General features: G+C 34.8%; 1 protein-coding gene across 1 annotated transcript; it reads left to right on the top strand.

Annotated features, from left to right (window-relative positions):
• The first annotated feature begins 15,003 nt into the window (after positions 1 to 15,003).
• On the top strand, positions 15,004 to 15,879 carry LOC141718672 (uncharacterized). Its single transcript, XM_074521051.1, has 2 exons — positions 15,004 to 15,390; positions 15,667 to 15,879. Exons 1-2 carry the CDS (start codon positions 15,004 to 15,006, stop codon positions 15,877 to 15,879), a joined length of 600 nt encoding a protein of 199 aa, XP_074377152.1.
• Positions 15,880 to 20,551: the final 4,672 nt, after the last annotated feature.

Here is a 20,551-nt window from a genome sequence, read left to right as displayed (position 1 = left end):
ATGACTTGTTGATATCTCAGAGATCTCTATATACATTTAGACTTGTAGATTTCTCTGAGATCTCTAATGATAGTTTGACTTGTCGTAATCTCTAAACTTCATGTCTTCATTTAGCTTGTCGATATCTCTGAGACTTCTCTATAAGCTATTTTGGACTTCTCGATAAGTGATTCTGGAGTTCTCGAATGACTTCTGTCTATGACTTCATCTGTGAATTGTAGATATCTTGACATAGAATACTTTTTTCAAAACAGATTTATTCAACACCAAGCTTCTTCATAATTTCTCTGAGGCATGATCTTCTTGATCTTCTTCCAGAGTTTTATTCTTAGGCTTGAGACTATTTACAACACTCTAATCTTTGACATTTTTACAGACTAAAGTAATACAGTACAAAATACAAATTTAGATTATCACACAACTAATTCTTAGGGCTGTCAATTTGACTAAGTCTTGTTATGATACAGGTATGTCTTGCACAACAAAGACACATGGCACTCTAATAACCAAGCAATTTGAAATGCCAACTTGCAAATGAGCATGACCTCTCCTTGTCAAATCAAGCTTTTTAATATGCTAAGAATATTTTGCAAGAGTTTCGCAATATTCAATGTGAGAAAGATTCAATTCCAATTGCATCTGATTGATTTATATAGCTGGCAGGCAGGTGAGAGATAGAAATGACACATGTAATTCTAATAACCGAGCAATTTGAAATGCCAACTTGCAAATTTATGACAACTTGCGTCCCTGAGATTCCTTTTCTTCATTACTTGTGCATAGAAGAGTATTTGCCTTGGTTTAATTTGAATTTCCATGTAAGTGGTGAGTACAGGACTCCTTGAACATCTAACTTGTGACTAGAGGATAGGAAAAGTAAATTTCCTTGAATGAACCTCTAGGTTGCGACCTTGAAGATCCTATCAATGTAACTTGTGACTAGGAGACCTCCTGAAGCTTACTTGCGCACATAGCTTCCTAGGAAGGGGTTTTGACTTAGAATATTTCTAAGTTGTGAACCATCTCCTCCTTGGAAGGTTAGCTTGCATTCCATAGCTTCTAGGAAAATAAATTGCCTTAGACAAATCCTAGGTTGCGAGTACAATACCTTAGGAATACTCCTTATGTGAACAACTTAGAGCCTTGGTGTATTTTTGGCTAAGTAAGAATCTAAGTTGTGACTAGAACATCCCTTGTAGTGTCTTTTGTAACAACTTAGTGCCTTAAAAATATTTTTGACATATGAATAAATCTAAGTTGTTACCAAGAGAATATACAAGCACATTTGGAGTTAGTTTCTTCTCTAGTTTCTTCCTAGATGCTCCAACTAAGTCAAGACCAATTCATGTACTGAGATATTGAACTGTACTTCAAGGATTTTGCTTATGATAATAAATAGACCGGACATGGTGACTCCTACTACAAGGTAGTGATCACTTTAACTTAGTTTCTGTAAAACATTATAGTCCTTAGGTTATCCTGTCTTCAAGTCTTCTCTCTTGAGTCTTCGTATAAACTATAAAATCTGCATATCCAGATACGAATCCTTACTTAACAATCTTCCTAATGATATTACTTAGTTTCCTTTCACGAATCACTGACACCTATTGCAATGGTTTGGTTCAAAAGTCACTAGTTTCGCTCTCAGAACTTCATACTATAATCTTCTCAAATCATGGTCAAGTCTTCTACCAGATACAATCAACTTTACATAGAATCCTTGAGGTCTTCATAATAATCCTATTAACTGCTTCGAATGACTTTAAACTTATTCCTCCGTTGCCTGAACATATTAATGAACTGCATACGGATCTTTGTTGACGTCTGTTTCACTAAAACTACAAAGATCATCATGTATATGCCCAATAAAAAATATGTACTGATTCTAGTGAAATATAGATTATTTTCAAGTCATTTGTTTTATGTGTGTTATCCAAACCAGCATTGTTGAGTTATACATACAGCTTCAATCTTGCTCAACAATCTCCCCCCATTTGACTGTTACACCTGACGGTCAAATAATAATGGAGAAGCCACATTTTGTAGGATAACTGAACTAACCATAAACATGAGTCTTCAAATAACTTTTAACATTCATCTATGGACTTAGAAATAATAATATCTTATACCTTCTACATCTTCTATAAACCTTCAGCTTTAGCAGAGAACAAATTCTTCTCTCCCTTATGTAAAGTTGTAGATAGATATATCTTCCAAATACCGTCTTTAATCTTCAGATCTTCCCAAAAAGCACATAGACAACATTTGGAACTCATAATCAATAATCTCTCCCCCTAAAATGAAGAATCTCCTCCTTAGTATAATAAAGTTAGAAACTCTCATTCTTAGTATAAGAGAAACTATTCTTCTGTGAAAGCTCTATAAATCTTAATAATCTATCCCCCTTAGTTGAGCAATCCTTCAAAATGTATTAGACTAGAACCTTAGTATCAAACAACCAAGTGAAGAGATTATTTTTTTGGTAACCATTTCCTCATAGTGCAAGTGTGTGATTTCTGTTTAGTGGTCTCACAATGTGTTTCACTCCACTCTACACTCAAGTGTTTGTCACTCAGTCTCACAGTATGTCACTCACTCAAAGTTCCAAACATCTAAGTGTACCTGCAAGAAAATCCTTTTCATAGAAAAGTTGCCTTCCACCTTCAAGGATCGAAACTCTTAGTCAAGAGATTCAAATATGTTCCTTCTGAGAGGAGAAATTAGGATTCTTTTAAGTGCCAAAATTCCTGATATCCCTCAACTTTCATGAAGAAGTATACCTTATAAACTCGTCAGATAATATCTAAGTCCTTATTTACAAGTTGTAATTTTGACAAAGTCAAAATCATTTCCAGATTTGAATTCTGAGAAGATAATCAATGATCAATCAGATGCCATTAGGGATCAACGATTTCTTCTGAAGTTTGTGAAGACTTACCAGAGTTAACAATCCATAGATTAGAGCATAAAAAAATGTATCACATATCTAGGATCTTGACCCTAATCCAATAGTTAGAGTATGAAGCTACTAAGACCAGGATCTGAGGATTAAGATTCAAGTAAATCCAGGAACATAAATTCAATTCAATATCAGAGATAATGAACTGAACCATGTGCAGCGACTGGGAATTTCACAACGTGATTAAGTGAATAAAGTATAGTTTTGAGCTATAATTATGAATTATGTGAATAAATAAAAGATTAAATGATTTTATGGTTAATTGTTATTATTGTATATTAGTAACTGAGAACGTAACGTAACTCGTTCCAGTTTGATGAGTTAGCTGAGGAATTAAGCTGTGTCATCGGGTCATCAAGTTGAATGGAACCCGTATTAAAAAAAGGGATTAAAAGTGTTTAAGAACATGAATGCGAAATATATTTGATGATCTTGTGAGTTTGCATATAATTTGTTGTATGCGTGTTTAAATCTGAGATCTGTGAAATATTTAAATGTTTTTAAAAGGATTTATAAGGATTTTATTGGAACATTTTTATAAAATTATAAAAATGTGATCAAGGTGCAAAGTTTGTTTTATTATTCTTAAAGTAGTCCAAGAGACTTTCTAAAAATAATAGTGGGATTTATTTGGATGTTTTGATATTTTAAAATGATTTTACGAAGTTTACTTATATTATTTGGATCTATTTGTAAAATCCATATTAAATAATCTATTTGTGCAATAATTTATTTAAAAATATAAGAGAAGAGCTAGTTTTGTGTTTTATCTGAAAGCTAAGTTAGTTGTGAATAATGTGGAGAGAAATTACATTATTTTAATTAGTATGTAAATCAAAAATAGAAAAAGGAAAGAAGGGGTTTTGTTAATTACTAAATTACCCCTAAAATGTTCTATTTATACTCCCTCCTCTTCCCCCTTTTCTTTCTTTCTCTTCACCGTCTCTTTTCTCTCTCTCTCTCTTTCTCGAACTCTATTTTCCTCTCTCTCTCTCTCTCTCTCTCTCTCTCTCTCTCTCTCTCTCTCTCTCTCTCTCTCTCTCTCTCTCTCTCTCTCTCTCTCTCTCTCTCTCTCTCTCTCTCCCTCTCTCAGTAATTTCTCTCTCTCCCGCACACTCTCTCCAATCCCTTCATTAAACTCTATTTTAGTTCAAGAATTGAGCTCCCTATATCTTATATATATACATGTTTGCATGTGTGTGTGTGTCGGTGATCGACTGGAGATGAAGCTTTCAGTTCTTGTTTTAATTCGGTTTTTGGTTGAATCCTTGCTAAAAAACGATGTTGAGTGCTTGCATGTCAATTTGTTGTGAGTTTTGCTTGATAAATTGGTGAGGTTTCGAGTTGGGGGCCGAGTTTTGGCAACCCCGAACCCTTGCCGCCACCGGTGATGAACTCCGGTGAACCGGTGGTGAGCTATGATGTATTAACTGAGTTCTAAAGGTCCTTAAACTCGATTTTGATATTTGCAAGTGTAGAGTTTTAAAGATCGAATATTGTTCTTGGTTTTTAATGAATTTAGTTCAAAAATTTATTGATAAACTTGAAAGAATTATTGGATGTTGATAGTTGGGTTTGGATAAGAATGGATTAGGATGTAAAGAATAAAAATGATGCATGCATGATAGGTTTTGCTTTATATTCGAGTTTAGTTTCGGTTTTTATTCAAACGAAAATGGTTTAAAAGTTATTTCATGTTAGAAATTGATTTAAGTTAAATTGAATGTATGAAATTAACTTTGCATGTTAATTTCGGGAGTCGCATGTTATTTTGGATAGATTAGGGCCGAATGATGCTTTGGTTTATAAGAAATAAATGGATCAACTTACTTGATGAATTGATAAGATTCGTAATTTTGATAACTCGGTGTTTGTAATTTGATTTTGATGAGTGTGGATGACTTGTTTGATTCGAATTTTATGATATAAAATGGATGTTATGAAATTGATCATTGAGTTTAAGTTGTAATAAGGTTCGGATGTAAATTTAGAAATATGCATGTAAGGTTAAGTGGTTGCATGTTGGGTTATTAAAGAATTACTTGGTTTTACTATGTAGTTTTGGTTCGAATCTTTGGATTAAAAAGAAAGGAATGAGTTCTTTTGTTTTCGAGTTATACGAATTGCGATTATTTGCTAAAGTATAGATCTTTAGGTATAAAAGTATAGTGTACTATGTGTTATGAGAGTATATTGTGATTATACTCGAGTATACAAGTTAAGTTTTATCGCGAATTGGGGTAATCGTTAGGCGTTCTGGAAAACGTCGATTATTGAGTAAGTTGATAATTAGGGATTCTGTTTTGGATTATAGATTCAGTTAGCGGAGGCATTTAGGCTAGTAAAGGGAATGATATCTTAGGTGGCATTATCTCGTATACCGTCAAGCAGGAAAGCTATTTGAGGCAAGTAACTCTGCCTTCTCTAATGATTTGATTATGGAGAGGATATTGTCAATGCCATGATAAAGTAGTGATTCTTTATAATGTTATGATAAGCCTGTTATTGATTTCTGGGAAACCCTGATAATGTTCTTTGTAACAACTTGTTATAAATCCCTATTGATCCTCTATAATGACCCTATTGATCCTGACATTTATTATCTTACTCTATTACCTTGTTAACTTTTGAACCTAAGAAAGCCTTTATGAACCCCCTTACGTAATGTTTTGATTAACCTGGATTCTCCGATAACCCATATACCTTGATTTGTATTGATCTTTGGAACTATTCTGATCCCGAACTAGTTTACCTTGTTTATCATTTGGCCAAGATCTTTAGTATTGATCCCTATTTACCTTTGATTCGTTCACTTTCCTTGAATTTTTGAATTGAACTTAAGAATGATTTTCGACTTGAATGAGTCCGAATGATTTCATATTCTTAGTAATGATAAAATGAACTTAGTCAACTTTTCCTACTTCCAACACAAAGGTTTTCTAAACGAATTCCTGATGGATTGGATAGAGACGTAAGAAACTAGTGGGACTCGTCCAGTCACATAAGAGGCTAGCGGGGCTAGTCCAATATAAGGCTAAAATAATGCCATAGGTACCATAACGACCAGATGGAGGTCGGTACGGGCTGATCACCCGTATTTGTTTTAAAAGATTTATATTCCAACCAAGGGTTCCTTTATGTTTTATAAAAGAGAAAATGATATAACCCCTTAAGCAGTTTGCTTCTTTTAATTAAAGGAAATAAAATGATTTGTGTTTTCATTAAAGTTATGAAACGTGTGAACCCTGCCAATTTAATTAGTTGTTGAATCTCGAAGCTCGAATAATAGCTTCTTTCAATTGAGAAACTCTTTTATATTCCTGCTAATGATTTGTGATGAATGTCGGCTTTTTCCCAATCTTGAGCCTTGAATCCTGAAAGCCCGAAACCTTTTTCATAACCTTTACTTAGCCAATAAACTGCCACCTAGAGAATGAAAGTAGAATGCCTCAGATTTTATTAATTATTATTGCACTATAAAACTGTTTATATAGTTACTTGTTGAGATTCTGTGCTCATTTATTTTTCTTTGATCTAACCATAGCAGTTAAGCAAGAAGATGGCCAGAGTTAGGCGTACCGCTCGCAAGAGCGATCCTGGAGGTCCCTACCATATTGTAGGTTTCTAGATGCCAGAACAGGTAGCTGTTGAGTGTGTGAGCACGCATGTTAGTTGGAAGGGCTATCCAAGTTGGTTCAGATACATTGGGTTATCAGTCGGTTCCATGTCATAATCGAATGAATTTGAACTTAATTATATTTTTGGTTGTAATATATTTATTCTGGTTGGTAGTTGTATTATTGTCTCAAACGTAATCCTGTTTAGATCCTATTATTATTTAATCGGGGTTTATTATATCTGATGTTGTTATATTAGTTTAGTGGTATGGGTCCTCATTTCCTAACCCCGAGATTGAGGGCGTCACACCATGGTCCAGGGTTTCAATCATTGTTAGTGACCTTGATATGGTTTAGCAATGATTGTTGCGTCAATGCCTTCCGTGTGTGTGTGAATCTCATATGTGCATAGGAAGTATTGAAATCAAGGGGTAATGATTCTAATTCAGATGCCCTGGCTGATATGCGAATTTCAATAGATAATATTCTGTTGGGAGAATGCACCTAGTAACTGTTTATATGCCTTTTCAGCTCTATATTCTTTTGAGAGAATATAGATGGGCTTACAAATGTCCCAAGTTTTAGATACTCTACTACTTTGTGAGAGACAGAGCTGACCTTTCCTTCCTTATGTGGTGCTTCTTGGCACTATCTCCCTCATTCTCAACACAACTCTAATACCAAGTGGTAATTTTGTTTGACAACCAAGTTGATATCTCAAGAAAATGACATGAATCAGAGCAAAATATAGTGAATATATTAGAGCCATGTAAAGATATATTGTTTGAGAATTATTTAGTTCTAATGACTTGGTTAGAACCTATAGTGTTTGATAGGCTCAGAGTCAGTTCCTAAAACCACTAAGGGTTGATGATCATAAACATCTGAAGTACAATATCAGAGAATTTAATGATCAGTTAACAGAGTTATTTTAGGTTTAAATAAGTTTACCTCTACTTACCACCACATGGATTCATGAAGGATGTCTTAAATGATCATGCTTTCTGATTATTTTGACAATACTATTCAATCAAAACTCATTAGCTTAAAATAGTTTATGTTAGTCCAACATAGATAAATACTATAGAGGGGGTAAAAACTGTTCTAAGGCAATAAGATTTGCATAAAGTAATCATAGTTTTAAAGTCATACCAGGGTATAATATCCAGGTCAGAGTTTAAACAATACAGGATCAACAGAGGTAAACAATATAGGATCAACATTTAAAGTCATAAAATAGTTATTTATGTCAAGAATGTATTCAACAAGTCTGAACCAATTGATTAGACACAACAAGTTTGAACCAATTATATTCTACTCCTGACATAAATATATCACACCTATCACTAGTAATGCTACACATTTATTCTATCACATGGCAAATAGAAAATCAGAGTGACCCAGGAATCTACTATCAGAGTAATTCAGGGTCTAGAACTCAATTATATATAGGATCTAATCACGCAAGATCTTATCATCTCAATCAGAGTTTAACGAGATCTGAAATTAGAGAATGATAGAATCAAGATTTGTGTGATAAAATAAATATCAATATCATAAGTGTTTGCATCAAAGATAAACATATATCATGCAAGCATTCAAACAACTCATATATTGCTTCAATAACTCTAACATACTTACAACTTGCATATAACATGTAAATCATGGTAATCAGTTAGCTTCAAATAAGTTTACATACATGGATAAACATAATGGAAATAGATATGTAAACTCACATTCCCCTTAAATCATCATCATTGGGGTTTTAAATGTTGCCCGGTAATGATAATTGTTTAATGGGTTGGATATAATTATCAAACAAGTCAGCTAATTAAAGAAGTAAAGTAAGAATAACAATAAACAGTTTAATCAAATAACAGTTTATATTGATCTTTAATAAAATGTTACAAAACTCTTTAAAGAACAATCTTCTTAAGAGTTGTTAAGTTATGAAAATACTCGAGTTGTGCACTCCACTAAGTGATAACCTAATCTGTGTTTATATATTACACAGCTACAATCAATCTCTATCAATTATAAGATATGTTACAGTATATTTTATCAACTTTCTATACATATCTAAATCAATAACTATGATCCTATAAATCAGCATATTCTGATTTATCCTGCAACTTTGACTTATCCAATCAGATCTTGACAGTCTTCACATCCTGATGGCTTGACAAATCCTAACTATTAAACAGATCCTGATTGGCTACACATCCTGATACCTCTTTCAGATCCTGACTCCTTAGCAGATCCTGATTATTGACATAGACAATCTCCAATAATCTCCCCCAATTAATGCTTTGCAGAACAAGCATAAATTCTAAAATGTTGTCTAGTGCCAAAAACCAGAAAGACAAAATGTAGAGTGTAAAGCATACTTTGTTTCAGAATTTGATATTTATATTTCTTGATAAACTCTACAGTATCTATGAACAAAGGCTTTAACCCTGTTATCAATCTTCTTCAATATTATCTCCTCTAATATGATCTTCAAGTTCTTTTCATATTCAGATTTATCTGATAGTTGATAGATATCATCCCTTAAGTTTCTGATAGGAGTTCTTTCAATCATCAACTCCTCCAGTGACACATAGCAAGCTTTGGGACCATCAGGATTCATGGTTATATGTCTCTAAGTGAGAATATTTTCAATTATAGCTCCTACTTTCCTCATGTTGACTTTTTACCCTTTGAAATTCAGGTAAGCAGGAATATAAGATCTAGAATAATGAGAACCATTATCCAGTATTCTTTTCATGATAGTTGCAAGAATCATATTTGACCATTTGACCATTCATTGGAGACTTCATCTTCAAATCTTAGCAAAAAATGAATGTATTTCAGTTCCTTTATTGACATGATCAATAGTTCATCAAGTGAGAGAACATGGACTTGATCATTTTGTAATAAGAGTAAGATTTTTGGCTTGGGTTCAGAACCATCAAGTCTACCAAGTATAATCTTCACAGCTTCAAGTCTGTCTAAGTGATCAACAATAACTTCCTGTAACGACCAATAAATTATGCTTGTATTATATTTTAATAAAGGTGATTTATGTGTATTATTATGTCAGTATCTGTGTTGAGTCCTAAAACCCTAATTGTTATGTGCTATGTGTTATCTGTTTCGATAAGAATATGTTTCGGGCATTTATCGAGTGTTTTACTATAAGTTATATGTTTTATGTCAAAATCCGGACAACCCAAACAATGTTTTAAAATCTCATATTTCAAACAAAATTGTTGCCCATATTTTTCCAAGTATGGCCTATACCACATCGATATTCTAAACATCTAGACGTTTTACAAATTTACCTTTTTCGCGAAAAATAACTTTTCCGGGTCCCTTCGGGTGTCAAAAACCCCACAAAAATCACATTTTTATTTTTGTAGGATCATGACATTATCAAACATCATTTTTCTTTGCATTTTTGTATTATTCATAATTTTTAGGAATTTTTGGCATATATTTTGTATTTGTTGGATATTTAAAAATTCATAATTAATACCCAAAAATTATAAAAATTGGGGCCAAATAATTTTATTAGATGTGTAATTAGACCCTTAATTTTATTTAGGGGTATTATTACTAGTATAAATAGCTAATTATTTATTAATTATTATTAATTAATTATAGAAAAATCAAAAAAATCAAGAAATATTAGTGTTGGTGAAGAACAACTTGAGAATTCAACCTCGGATTTCATAGTGTTTCTGTTCACCAAATCAGACATGTGAGTATTCAAATCGAAGCTTGTGATCTCTATTATCTGTTTATATCATCAATTTTTGATTTGGTTGCTTTGATTTTCAATTCGTATTTTAGGGTTTATGACTGCAATTAGGGGTTCTTGATTTAAGAATCGTTTGATTGTTTTGATGATTCAGATAGTTTTATCTCGAGCTTAGGAATGATTTCATGTATTTATTTAGATTTTATAACCCCCGGAGTGTTATACTGAGTTCTTGGGTTGTAGTGTTTTTCATTTCGTTTTTCTTGAATTTGTAAATGTTATTGATTGATTTTAACTATTGGAAATAATTCTGGATACTTAAAGCATTGTTTTGAGATATAAATCGATCGTTTTAATTGCGTTTTGAGGGGTTTGGGATTCTCGCCGGAACTCGGCGGTTGTGGCCGGTTTCTGGGCTTGTTCGGCCGAAGAAATCGATGGAGCGACGGGGTGGTGTTGTTGATGATCTGGACAAGAACCTGGGAGTATATTACATCGATACCAGCCGAAATCGATTGAAATAACTTCGATTTACGCACACCGGCGAAGCAACCTGAAAAGCTCGACGGACGGCGGCTGATTCCGGTCATCTTCTCCAGATTTCCGATTACCTGCAAACCCGACCCGGTTCGCGTTCTTGACGACCCGGTGTCAACCCGTTGGTTGACCCGGTTTCGATCCATCAAACCCCAATTCATTTCCCTAAAATATTTTTCTGCAATTCCAATTAATTACTTTTATTTTTATAAATCAAAAATTAGTTTTGTAAATTATAAAAATCAAATAAAAATCACATTAAAAATCTGAAATATTTTATAAATAATTTCTAAATTATTTTATTAATTTAGAAATTCAAAAAAGTATTTATTTATTTATGTATTTGTGTATTTATTTATTATTTATTATTTTATAATTATTTTATAAATGAGATTAAATAATTTGATCGATTAATTCGATTAGTGGTTCGATAATTAATTGATTCAAGCGAGTGACTCGTAGTTATTCGAGTTGTGTTCCGAATTTTATCAGTTGACGAGCGAGTATCTATTTATTTATTTATGTTCGATCAGATATCGTAATAGTTATTCGTATCGATTAATTAATTATAAGTAATCGATTTAATCAGATAATTTGTAATAAATTGTAATTAATTCTAAAAATCAGGGAATAATTATTTTAAAATATGATAATTCTTAAATAATTATTTAAAAATATAATTAAAGTTTAATTAATTATGATTAATTAATTATAATTGATTTATAATTAATTAAATCTTGTTTATTGCGTAATAATTCAACCGTCTATCCGATTTAAGCGAAACGAAGACCCATAGACTTAGAAAAATGACCCGATTCCATTAAAAATAGTTATAAATCATAATTTATTTTAGAAACAAGTCGGCTTATGATAATTATTTGTTTATAGACCCTAATGTTGATAAAAACGAATCTAGTAAATCCTGAAAAATTAGGAATCAAGCTAGATAGTGTTTTATGATGCGAATATAAGTCTAGTTTCGATTCTAAAAATATTTATAAGTCTAATTTAATTATGTGCTTTATGTGCTATGTGATTTACGTGATTATGTGAACCTTATGTGTTAAATAATTATATGCGAGTCAGATAGAATCGTATGGGTACATAATTAGGGCTATGTGGTGTCAATCTGAGATTGCGTACAATGTAAGTCAGCTAAACAAGTATCTTTCCTTGATAGATTCAGTACCAACAAGGCGAATCAAGCCAGAGATAGAAGGCTGTGAATCATCAGAGGTAAAGTGCATACCAGGCACGTTTTCCCTTATTCTAAGTTCAGAATAGTGAATCACTTCCAACTTTCCATAACAACTACACCTTGATAATTCTTGTTCACAAACACTGATACACGATTATTGATCTTTTATTTCTATTTCATTTCGATTCTTGATTTCTCCTAATTCATTGAATCCTCTATTCATATTCCAATACTTCTACCCTTATTTAAATAAACTCTGATATATCTTGATGTTGGGATATATCGAAAGCATACCGATTGTTTCGGATGCTAAGCTATGGACTAGATGGTTACGATACGAGGAACGTATGAACCGGACCCTTGATTATTAAGCCATAGTTGCATGGGTACCCCATATGTTGGTTGGGTCTATGCAGTTGGGTATAGATCCACGCTGTATCCTGATTGATCAGCAGGTTATAGTGCATATGTTGGTTCTGGTTTCCAGTCTCGTTCATTTGGCACTCGCCAGTTATGACAATTATTATTCTTTACAGAAACAGATGGTTGTTCAAACCAGCAGATTACCAGTTCATTTTTCCTTCTCTCTTTACACTATATATACATATTATTGCAGGCTTGTTGAGCAATTTTTGGGTCACCCCTATTATTGTTGTTCACCTTGTTTTTCAGTTAAGGTTGAGAATGAAACCCATCAAAACCCGAATAGTCAAGAAGCGAGTCAAGTTACGGGACCCTCTAATTCCAAGAGTGTTTGTCCCTATCCCAGAAGAGAGTTTTGAATTGCCAGAGCAGGTGTAACATGATAGGTGGTAGATGTAATTTGAATAAAAGATGTTTAGTTTAAAATTTGAATAAAAAATGGTTTGTAATAAAGAGAGTTGTAAGATAGTTTGTTTAGAATTGTTGTAATAAAGTTGGTATGTCGTTCTTGTTTTCAATCCTTAACCTTGAAAAGATCCCGAGTAGTAGTAGTAAGGGTAATTATATATTTATATTGTGATTGTATAGGTTCAGTAAATAGTTAGTCTTTATAATGCCCCAAATCTATACTTCATATTTGGAGGGTCTTATAGTTGGCACCAGAGCTTAGGTTTTGGCCCTTGAAAACAAGAACATTAGAGTTAAGATAAGATAGGAAGATCATATAAGATAAGAATAATGGTATTAGGGTTGTTAGTTTCTTAGATTAGGAGATTGCGAATTCTAGGAATAGGATTTGATCTTTTTCTTGTGTTATGGTTATTCAGTTAGATGGCGTCTTCAATATCATCTTTAGAGCGGACAGTATCGGGTCCAGCAGTGCCACCAGGGTCGGTACAGGCATTTCCACCATTGCCACCACCACCACCATTACCTCAGGGACCACCACCAGAGCAGTTGTCGGTTCCCCTAGTACCAGAGTACATGACTTTATTGATTATTTTCCATATTTCGAGCCAGAGGTACCTGAGTTACCGCCATTAGAGTTTCCGATATTTGACATCCCTGATATGGTTGACTTCCCTCAGTGGGAGGAGTTAGAGCCTCAGATCCCAGCACCTCAGATCCAAGCACAGCAGCCGGAGGTTCCACCTCTACAGCCTGATGTAGTTCTAGATCCCCAGATGTTTGAGCCACCAGCTCAGCCAGTATTGTTCCCAGCACTAATAACCATATATGCACCTGTGCCCGGGGTATACCAGTTTTCACAGCCCGAGTTTATGGATGAGGTTATCGAGCAGCCAGTGCCACTACCTACCAGAGGTTCTCAGACAGATCTTCAAGAGCCATGAACGGTGCCCTATCAGCAGTATGCTAGTCTGAGGGAGGAGATACAAAGATGGCAGGACCAGTATAGGGAGATTCTTGGACTATTTGAGAGCAGAGATTACAGACTGGTGAGGGCATTACAACCAGACTATATTATGAGGGAGAGACTCCGACAGATACATAGAGCAGCTTCCCAGGAGGTTACTGAGTTGAGAAATGAGGATGTTCGCACTGATAGAGTTTATCGTAGAGCTATGAGATTGATCGAGACGGTGTTAGAGGCACTTCAGCAGGAGATAGGTCGAGTGCCACCTGGATTTTGAGTTCGGCTGACAGTAGAGTGTTGTATTATATGTGATATATGTAGATAGAGGCAGCATAGTATGGTGTGACTAGGTTTGCCGTGTGTAGCATGTAGTTTTGACAAGTAGCAGCAGTAGTATGACTGATCTAATGTAGACCCTTTTTGTATCAAGCACTGGCACCTGTAGCTTGTGTTATATATATATCTAAAATGAACTTTTTCCATTTTTTCTTTTATTTTCCAGTCTTTCAAGCATTTACATTTATTTTACTGTTTTACCGTTTTATATTTTAAATGCTGTTTTTATTTACAACCATGTTGTATCATTTATTTTTCCAAAAATTTTCAATTATTTCCAAGTGATTTAATTAAACACTGAACTATTTTTAATTTCTTGTTTCAGATACCCGATAAATTGTTTTCTTTCCAACATCAACTGTTTAAATTTCTGTTTTAATACCATATGAATTGTTTCTTTATTTATACCACCTGTTTAATAAATTGTTATTAAAAAGAACCATTTATTTTATTACCAAAACCATGGCACCAAAAAGAAAAATAAGAACTGAGTCGTTTAATGATAATCCCGAAGGCTAAAACAACAATAACCAAATGGACCAAATGTTTGACCTTATGCAACAACAAATGATGATGATACAGTAGCAGATGCAGCAACAACAACAACAATTTCAGCAGCAAACGACGGATAATTGACAAAATTTTGATAGTTTATTTTATTTTAAACGGCTATTTTAGGCAATTTTGGCAGTTCGTCCGAAACCACAAGCACCACCAGTGGTATCTGTTGTTACTTTCAAGTTGTTCCAGTCGGTAAAGCCTCCGTAATTTGAAGGTTCAGCGGACCCTACTAAGGCAAGAGTCTGGTTAAAAGAAATGGAAAAGGCCTTTGCGTTGGTTAAAGTTGAAGCGGATCAAAAGACGGATTGTGTTAGCTACTTCTTGAAGGGTGAGGCCAATTACTGGTGGGAATCCAAGAAAACACTGGAAGGCGAGGGTGTAGTGACTTGGGACAGATTCACTGAACTTTTTCTGGAGAAGTATTTTCCCCGTTACATGAAGAATCAAATGGAAATTAAGTTCTTGGAGTTGAAGCAGAGAAATTTGATGGTCACTGACTATGAAGCCAAGTTCACTGAATTGGCTAGGTTTGTTCCAGAGCAAGTAGATACTGATGAAAAGCGAGCCAAGAGATTCCAGCAGGGACTGAAGCTGTGGATCCGTAGCAGAGTAGCGGTGTTCGAACTGACGACCTATACAGCCGTAGTTCAGAAGGCCATGATTATTGAGGGAGAAAGTGAAGCGTCCCAAAAGGAAAAGGGACCAGGAAGTTTTCAGAATCGTTCCAATAAAAGGTCGGGATTTCGAGCCCGGTGAAATATGAATTTCAGAAGGATAGAACAGGGCAACCAGAGGACGAGTAACCGACTCCCAGCCCCAAATCAACAAAGACTCATCTGACCACCTATACCTGACTACAAAACATGTGGGAAGAAGCATACTGGAATTTGTAACAAGCCAAACATCACGTGCTTCAAGTGCAAGCAGAAGGGACACTCCTCTAGGGAATTTCTGTCAGGAAAGGCAGAGGTTATTTATTTTCAATACGGAAGAAAGGGACACATCGTTAAAGATTGCAGAGGAGCAGCAATGGCAACCAGCATCCCAAGGGTTTTGGCATTACCTTCGGCACTACAGCAGAACCAGCCTAGGGCACGGACTTTTAACATGACGATGAAAGAAGTTGTGTAGAGTCCTAACGTGGTTGCAGATACGCTTCTTGTGAATTCTGTAGATGCACAAGTATTGATTGATTCTGGAGCTACGAGATCTTTTATTTCTGAAGAATTTATTCCTAAGTTATGTTGTGAAATTCAACGGTTAGACGAAACGTTAATCTTATAGATAACAAACGATGATCAAGTTACAGTAGATCGAGTGTGTCCAGGTTGCGATATTGAAATAGCGGGACATCATTTCTCAGTTGACTTGATACATTTCAAGTTGTGAGAATTTGATGTTATTTTAGGAATTGATTGGTTTTCCGGTAACAATGCTCATATCGATTGCGCAAATAAGAAGGCGAATTTACAAACCAAGGAAAATGCAACGATAACGTTTAAAGGAGAAAAAAAGAAGCAGAGATTATTAATGATGATGCAAATAAAACGATTATTGCATCAAGGATGTCAAGCTTATTCAGCCTATATACTAGATACAGAAAAAGAATGTCTGAAGATTGAAGATATTCCTTTAGTTTGTGAGTTTCCCGATATCTTTCAAAATGAACTTCCAGGACTACCTCCGAATCGAGAAATCGAGTTCACCATTGATTTGGCACCAGGAACTGAACCAATTTCAAAAGCTCCGTATCGAATGGCGCCCGTTGAGATGAAATAGTTAGCGAAGCAATTGCAGGATCTTCTGGATAGAGGAATTATAAGGCCCAGTGTATCCCCATGGGGTGCACCGGTGTTGTTCGTAAAGAAGAAAGATGGTAGTGTGCGACTATGTACCGATTATTGGGAGCTGAACAAGTTAACTATCAAGAACAAATATCCTTTGCCATGAATTGATGACTTATTTGATCAACTGAAAGGAGCAGCATGGTTTTCGAAAATCGATTTAAGATCAGGTTATCATCAGTTGAAGATCAAGGCAGAATATATTCCAAAGACTGCATTCTGAACGAGATACGGACACTACGAATTTCTTGTGTTGACATTTGGACTGACTAATGCACCAGCAACATTCATGGATTTGATGAACCGAGTGTTCAAGAAGTACTTGGATAAATTCATTATTGTATTTATTGATGACATCTTGATCTATTCAAAAACTAAAGAAGAACATGCAGGGCACATGGGAATGACTTTGGAAACCTTCAGAAAGGAACAGCTCTATGCGAAGTTTTCAAAATGCAAATTTTGGTTAAAGGAAGTACAATTTCTAGGTCACATCATCAGTGTTGAAGGAATTCAAGTCGATCTAGCAAAGATTGAAGCTATTTTAAACTGGGAGAGACTAAACACTCTGACGGAAGTCAGAAGTTTCTGGGGATTAGCGGGTTACTCTAGAAGATTTGTTAAAGACTTTGCAAAGATAGCCACGCCACTGACCAAGTTGACTTGGAAGAATGAAAAGTTTAAATGGAATGAGAAATGCGAAGAGAGTTTTCAAGAATTGAAGAATCGACTAGTAACCGCACCTGTACTTGTGTTAACTGATGATCAAGGAGATTTTGTCATTTATAGCGACACTTCCTATCGAGGACTCGGATGTGTTTTTATGCAACATGGCAACGTAATCGCATACAATTCTAGACAACTAAAGCCTCATGAGCAAAAAAATCCGATGCATGACCTGGAACTAGCAGCAATTGTATTCGCACTGAAACTCTAGAGATGTTATATGTATAGCGAGAAATGTGAAATCTACACGGATCATAAGAGTTTGAAGTATATTTTCACGCAGAAAGAACTCACATGAGACAGCGATGTTGGCTAGAGCTAATTAAAGATTACGACCTGTCAATCAACTATCATCCAGGCAAAGCGAATGTTGTAGCAGATGCACTAAGTCGTAAAGGAAAATTGAATTGGTTAACATCTTCAGAGGAATTGATCAGGGAATTTGATAAATTGGAAATCGAAGTTCGTATTCCAGAAAGCTCCACTGGAATGATCTACGCCATGACCGTTTCAGCCAAAATTACTGGGAAAGATAAGAAGATGTCAAGAAGAAATAATGGATCGTGAAATCGATAATCTGACAGGGGAAGAGATTACAAGCCAGAGGGATGATAAGGGAATTTTTTGAGTTGCTTCGAGAATCTGGATACCCAACGTACCAGAATTGAAGGCGGAAATTTTGCAAGACGCTCACAGCTCAAGATATTCAATTCATCCCGGAAGTACAAAAATATATAGAGATTTGAAGGAAAACTTTTGGTGGCCAGATATGAAGAAAGAGATAGCAGAATGGGTTAGTAAATGTTACGCGTGCCAACGGGTCAAAGTTGAACATCAACGTCCGAGCGGATTACTACAACAACTGGATATTCCAGAATGGAAATGGGAACAGTTAGCAATAGATTTTGTAGTGGGACTTCCAAGGACCAGAGCAAATCACGATGTGATTTGGGTTATCATTGACAGGTTAATGAAGTCAGCACATTTCCTTCCAATCAACGAAAGGTTTTCGCTTGATAAGCTAGTACACCTATATCTCAAGGAAATTGTGATGCGCCATAGAGTGCCGGTATCCATTATATCTGATCGAGATCCCCGTTTTAATTCAAGATTTTGGAGACAATTTCAGGAATGTCTAGGAACCAAATTAAACATGAGCACTGCTTATCATCCTCAGATGGAAGGGCAAAGTGAAAGGACTATTCAGATAATTAAAGATATGCTACGTGTATGTGTGATAGATTTTGAAGGCAGTTGGGACGAGCATTTACCGCTAGTGAAATTCTCTTACAATAACAGCTATCATGCGAGCAATGGAATGCCACCTTATGAAGCCTTATATGGAAGAAAATGCATATCACCTACATGTTGGGATGAAGTTGGAGAGCGCAAAATTCTAGGTCCAGAACTTATTCAGCAGACCAAGGAAAAAGTAGAGCTTATTCAAAAGCGACTCGAAGCAGCATAAAATTGACAACATAAATATACAGATCCAACTAGAAGGGATGTGGACTATCAAGAAGGAGAATATGTATTACTGAAGATATCACCGTGGAAAGGATTGACTAGGTTTGGAAACAAAGGCAAGCTAAAGCCTCGATACGTCGGTCCATTTGAAATTTTGAAGAGAGTCGGAAAAGTTGCATACACATTAGCTTTACCGCCCCATATGCAGCATACATAATGTGTTTCATGTGTCAATGCTAAAGAAGTATAACCCTGATACAAGTCATGTAATAGAGTATGAGCCAATAGAGCTTCAAGCAAATTTGTCATATATAGAACAACTAGTAAAAATTTTAGATCGGCAAGAGAGAGTATTGAGGAATAAGTCTGTACCATTAATAAGAGTCTTGTGGAGAAATCCCGTGGTTGAAGAGTCAACCTGGGAGCTTGAAAGTGAGATGTTAGAAAAGTATCCTCAGTTATTTTCATAGCGTGATTCTGAGGACAGAATCCTAATAGGGGGGGGGGGAGAATGTAACGACCGAGAAATTACGCTTATATTATATTTTAATAAAGGTGATTTATGTGTATTATTATGTTAGTAAATGTGTTGAGTCCTAAAACCTAATTGTTATGTGCTATGTGTTATCTGTTTCGATCAGAATATGTTTCGGGCATTTATCGAGTGTTTTATTATAAGTTAAATGTTTTATGTCAAAATCCGTACAACTTAAACAATGTTTTAAAAGCCCATATTTTAAAAATAATCATTGGCCCTATTTCGCCAAGTATGGCCTATACCACATCGATATTCTGAACATCTAGACGTTTTACAAATTTACCTTTTTCACGAAAAATGACTTTTCTGGGCCCCTTTGGGTGTCAAAACCCCCACAAAAATCACATTTTTATTTTTGTAGGATCATGAAATTATCAAACATCATTTTTCTTTGCATTTTTGTATTATTCACAATTTTTGGGAATTTTTGGAATATATTTTATATTTATTGGATATTTAAAAATTCATAATTAATACCCAAAAATTATAAAAATTGGGGCCAAATAATTTTATTAGATGTGTAAATAGACCCTTAATTTTATTTAGGGGTATTATTTTTACTAGTATAAATAGCTAATTATCTATTAATTATTATTAATTAATTATAGAAAAATCAGAAGAATCAAGAAATATTAGTGTTGGTGAAGAACAACTTGAGGATTCAACCTTAGATTTCATAGTTTTTCTGTTCACCAAATCAGATATGTGAGTATTCAAATCGAAGCTTGTGATCTCTATTATCTGTTTATATCATCAATTTTTGATTTGGTTGCTTTGATTTTCAATTCGTATTTTAGGGTTTATGACTGAAATTAGGGGTTCTTGATTTATGAATCGTTTGATTGTTTTGATGATTCAGCTAGTTTTATCTCGAGCTTAGGAATGATTTCATGTATTTATTTTGATTTTATAACCCCCAGAGTGTTATACCGAGTTCTTGGGTTGTAGTGTTTTTGGTTTCGTTTTTCTTGAATTTGTATATGTTATTGATTGATTTTAACTGTTGGAAATGATTCTGGATACTTAGAGCATTGTTTTGAGATATAAATCGATCATTTTGGTTGCGGTTTGAGGGGTTTGGGATTCTCGCCGGAACTCGGCGGTTGTGGCCGGTTTCTGGGCTTGTTCGGCCGGAGAAATCGATGGAGCGACGGGATGGTGTTGATGATCTGGACGAGTTCCTCGGAGTATATTGCATCGATACCAACCGAAATCGATTGAAATAACT

Source organism: Apium graveolens, chromosome 4 (assembly GCF_009905375.1).
Source record: "Apium graveolens cultivar Ventura chromosome 4, ASM990537v1, whole genome shotgun sequence".
NCBI lineage: Eukaryota > Viridiplantae > Streptophyta > Magnoliopsida > Apiales > Apiaceae > Apium > Apium graveolens.
Note: the sequence above shows the minus strand (reverse complement) of the source record. Positions and strands in the feature narration are given on the sequence as shown.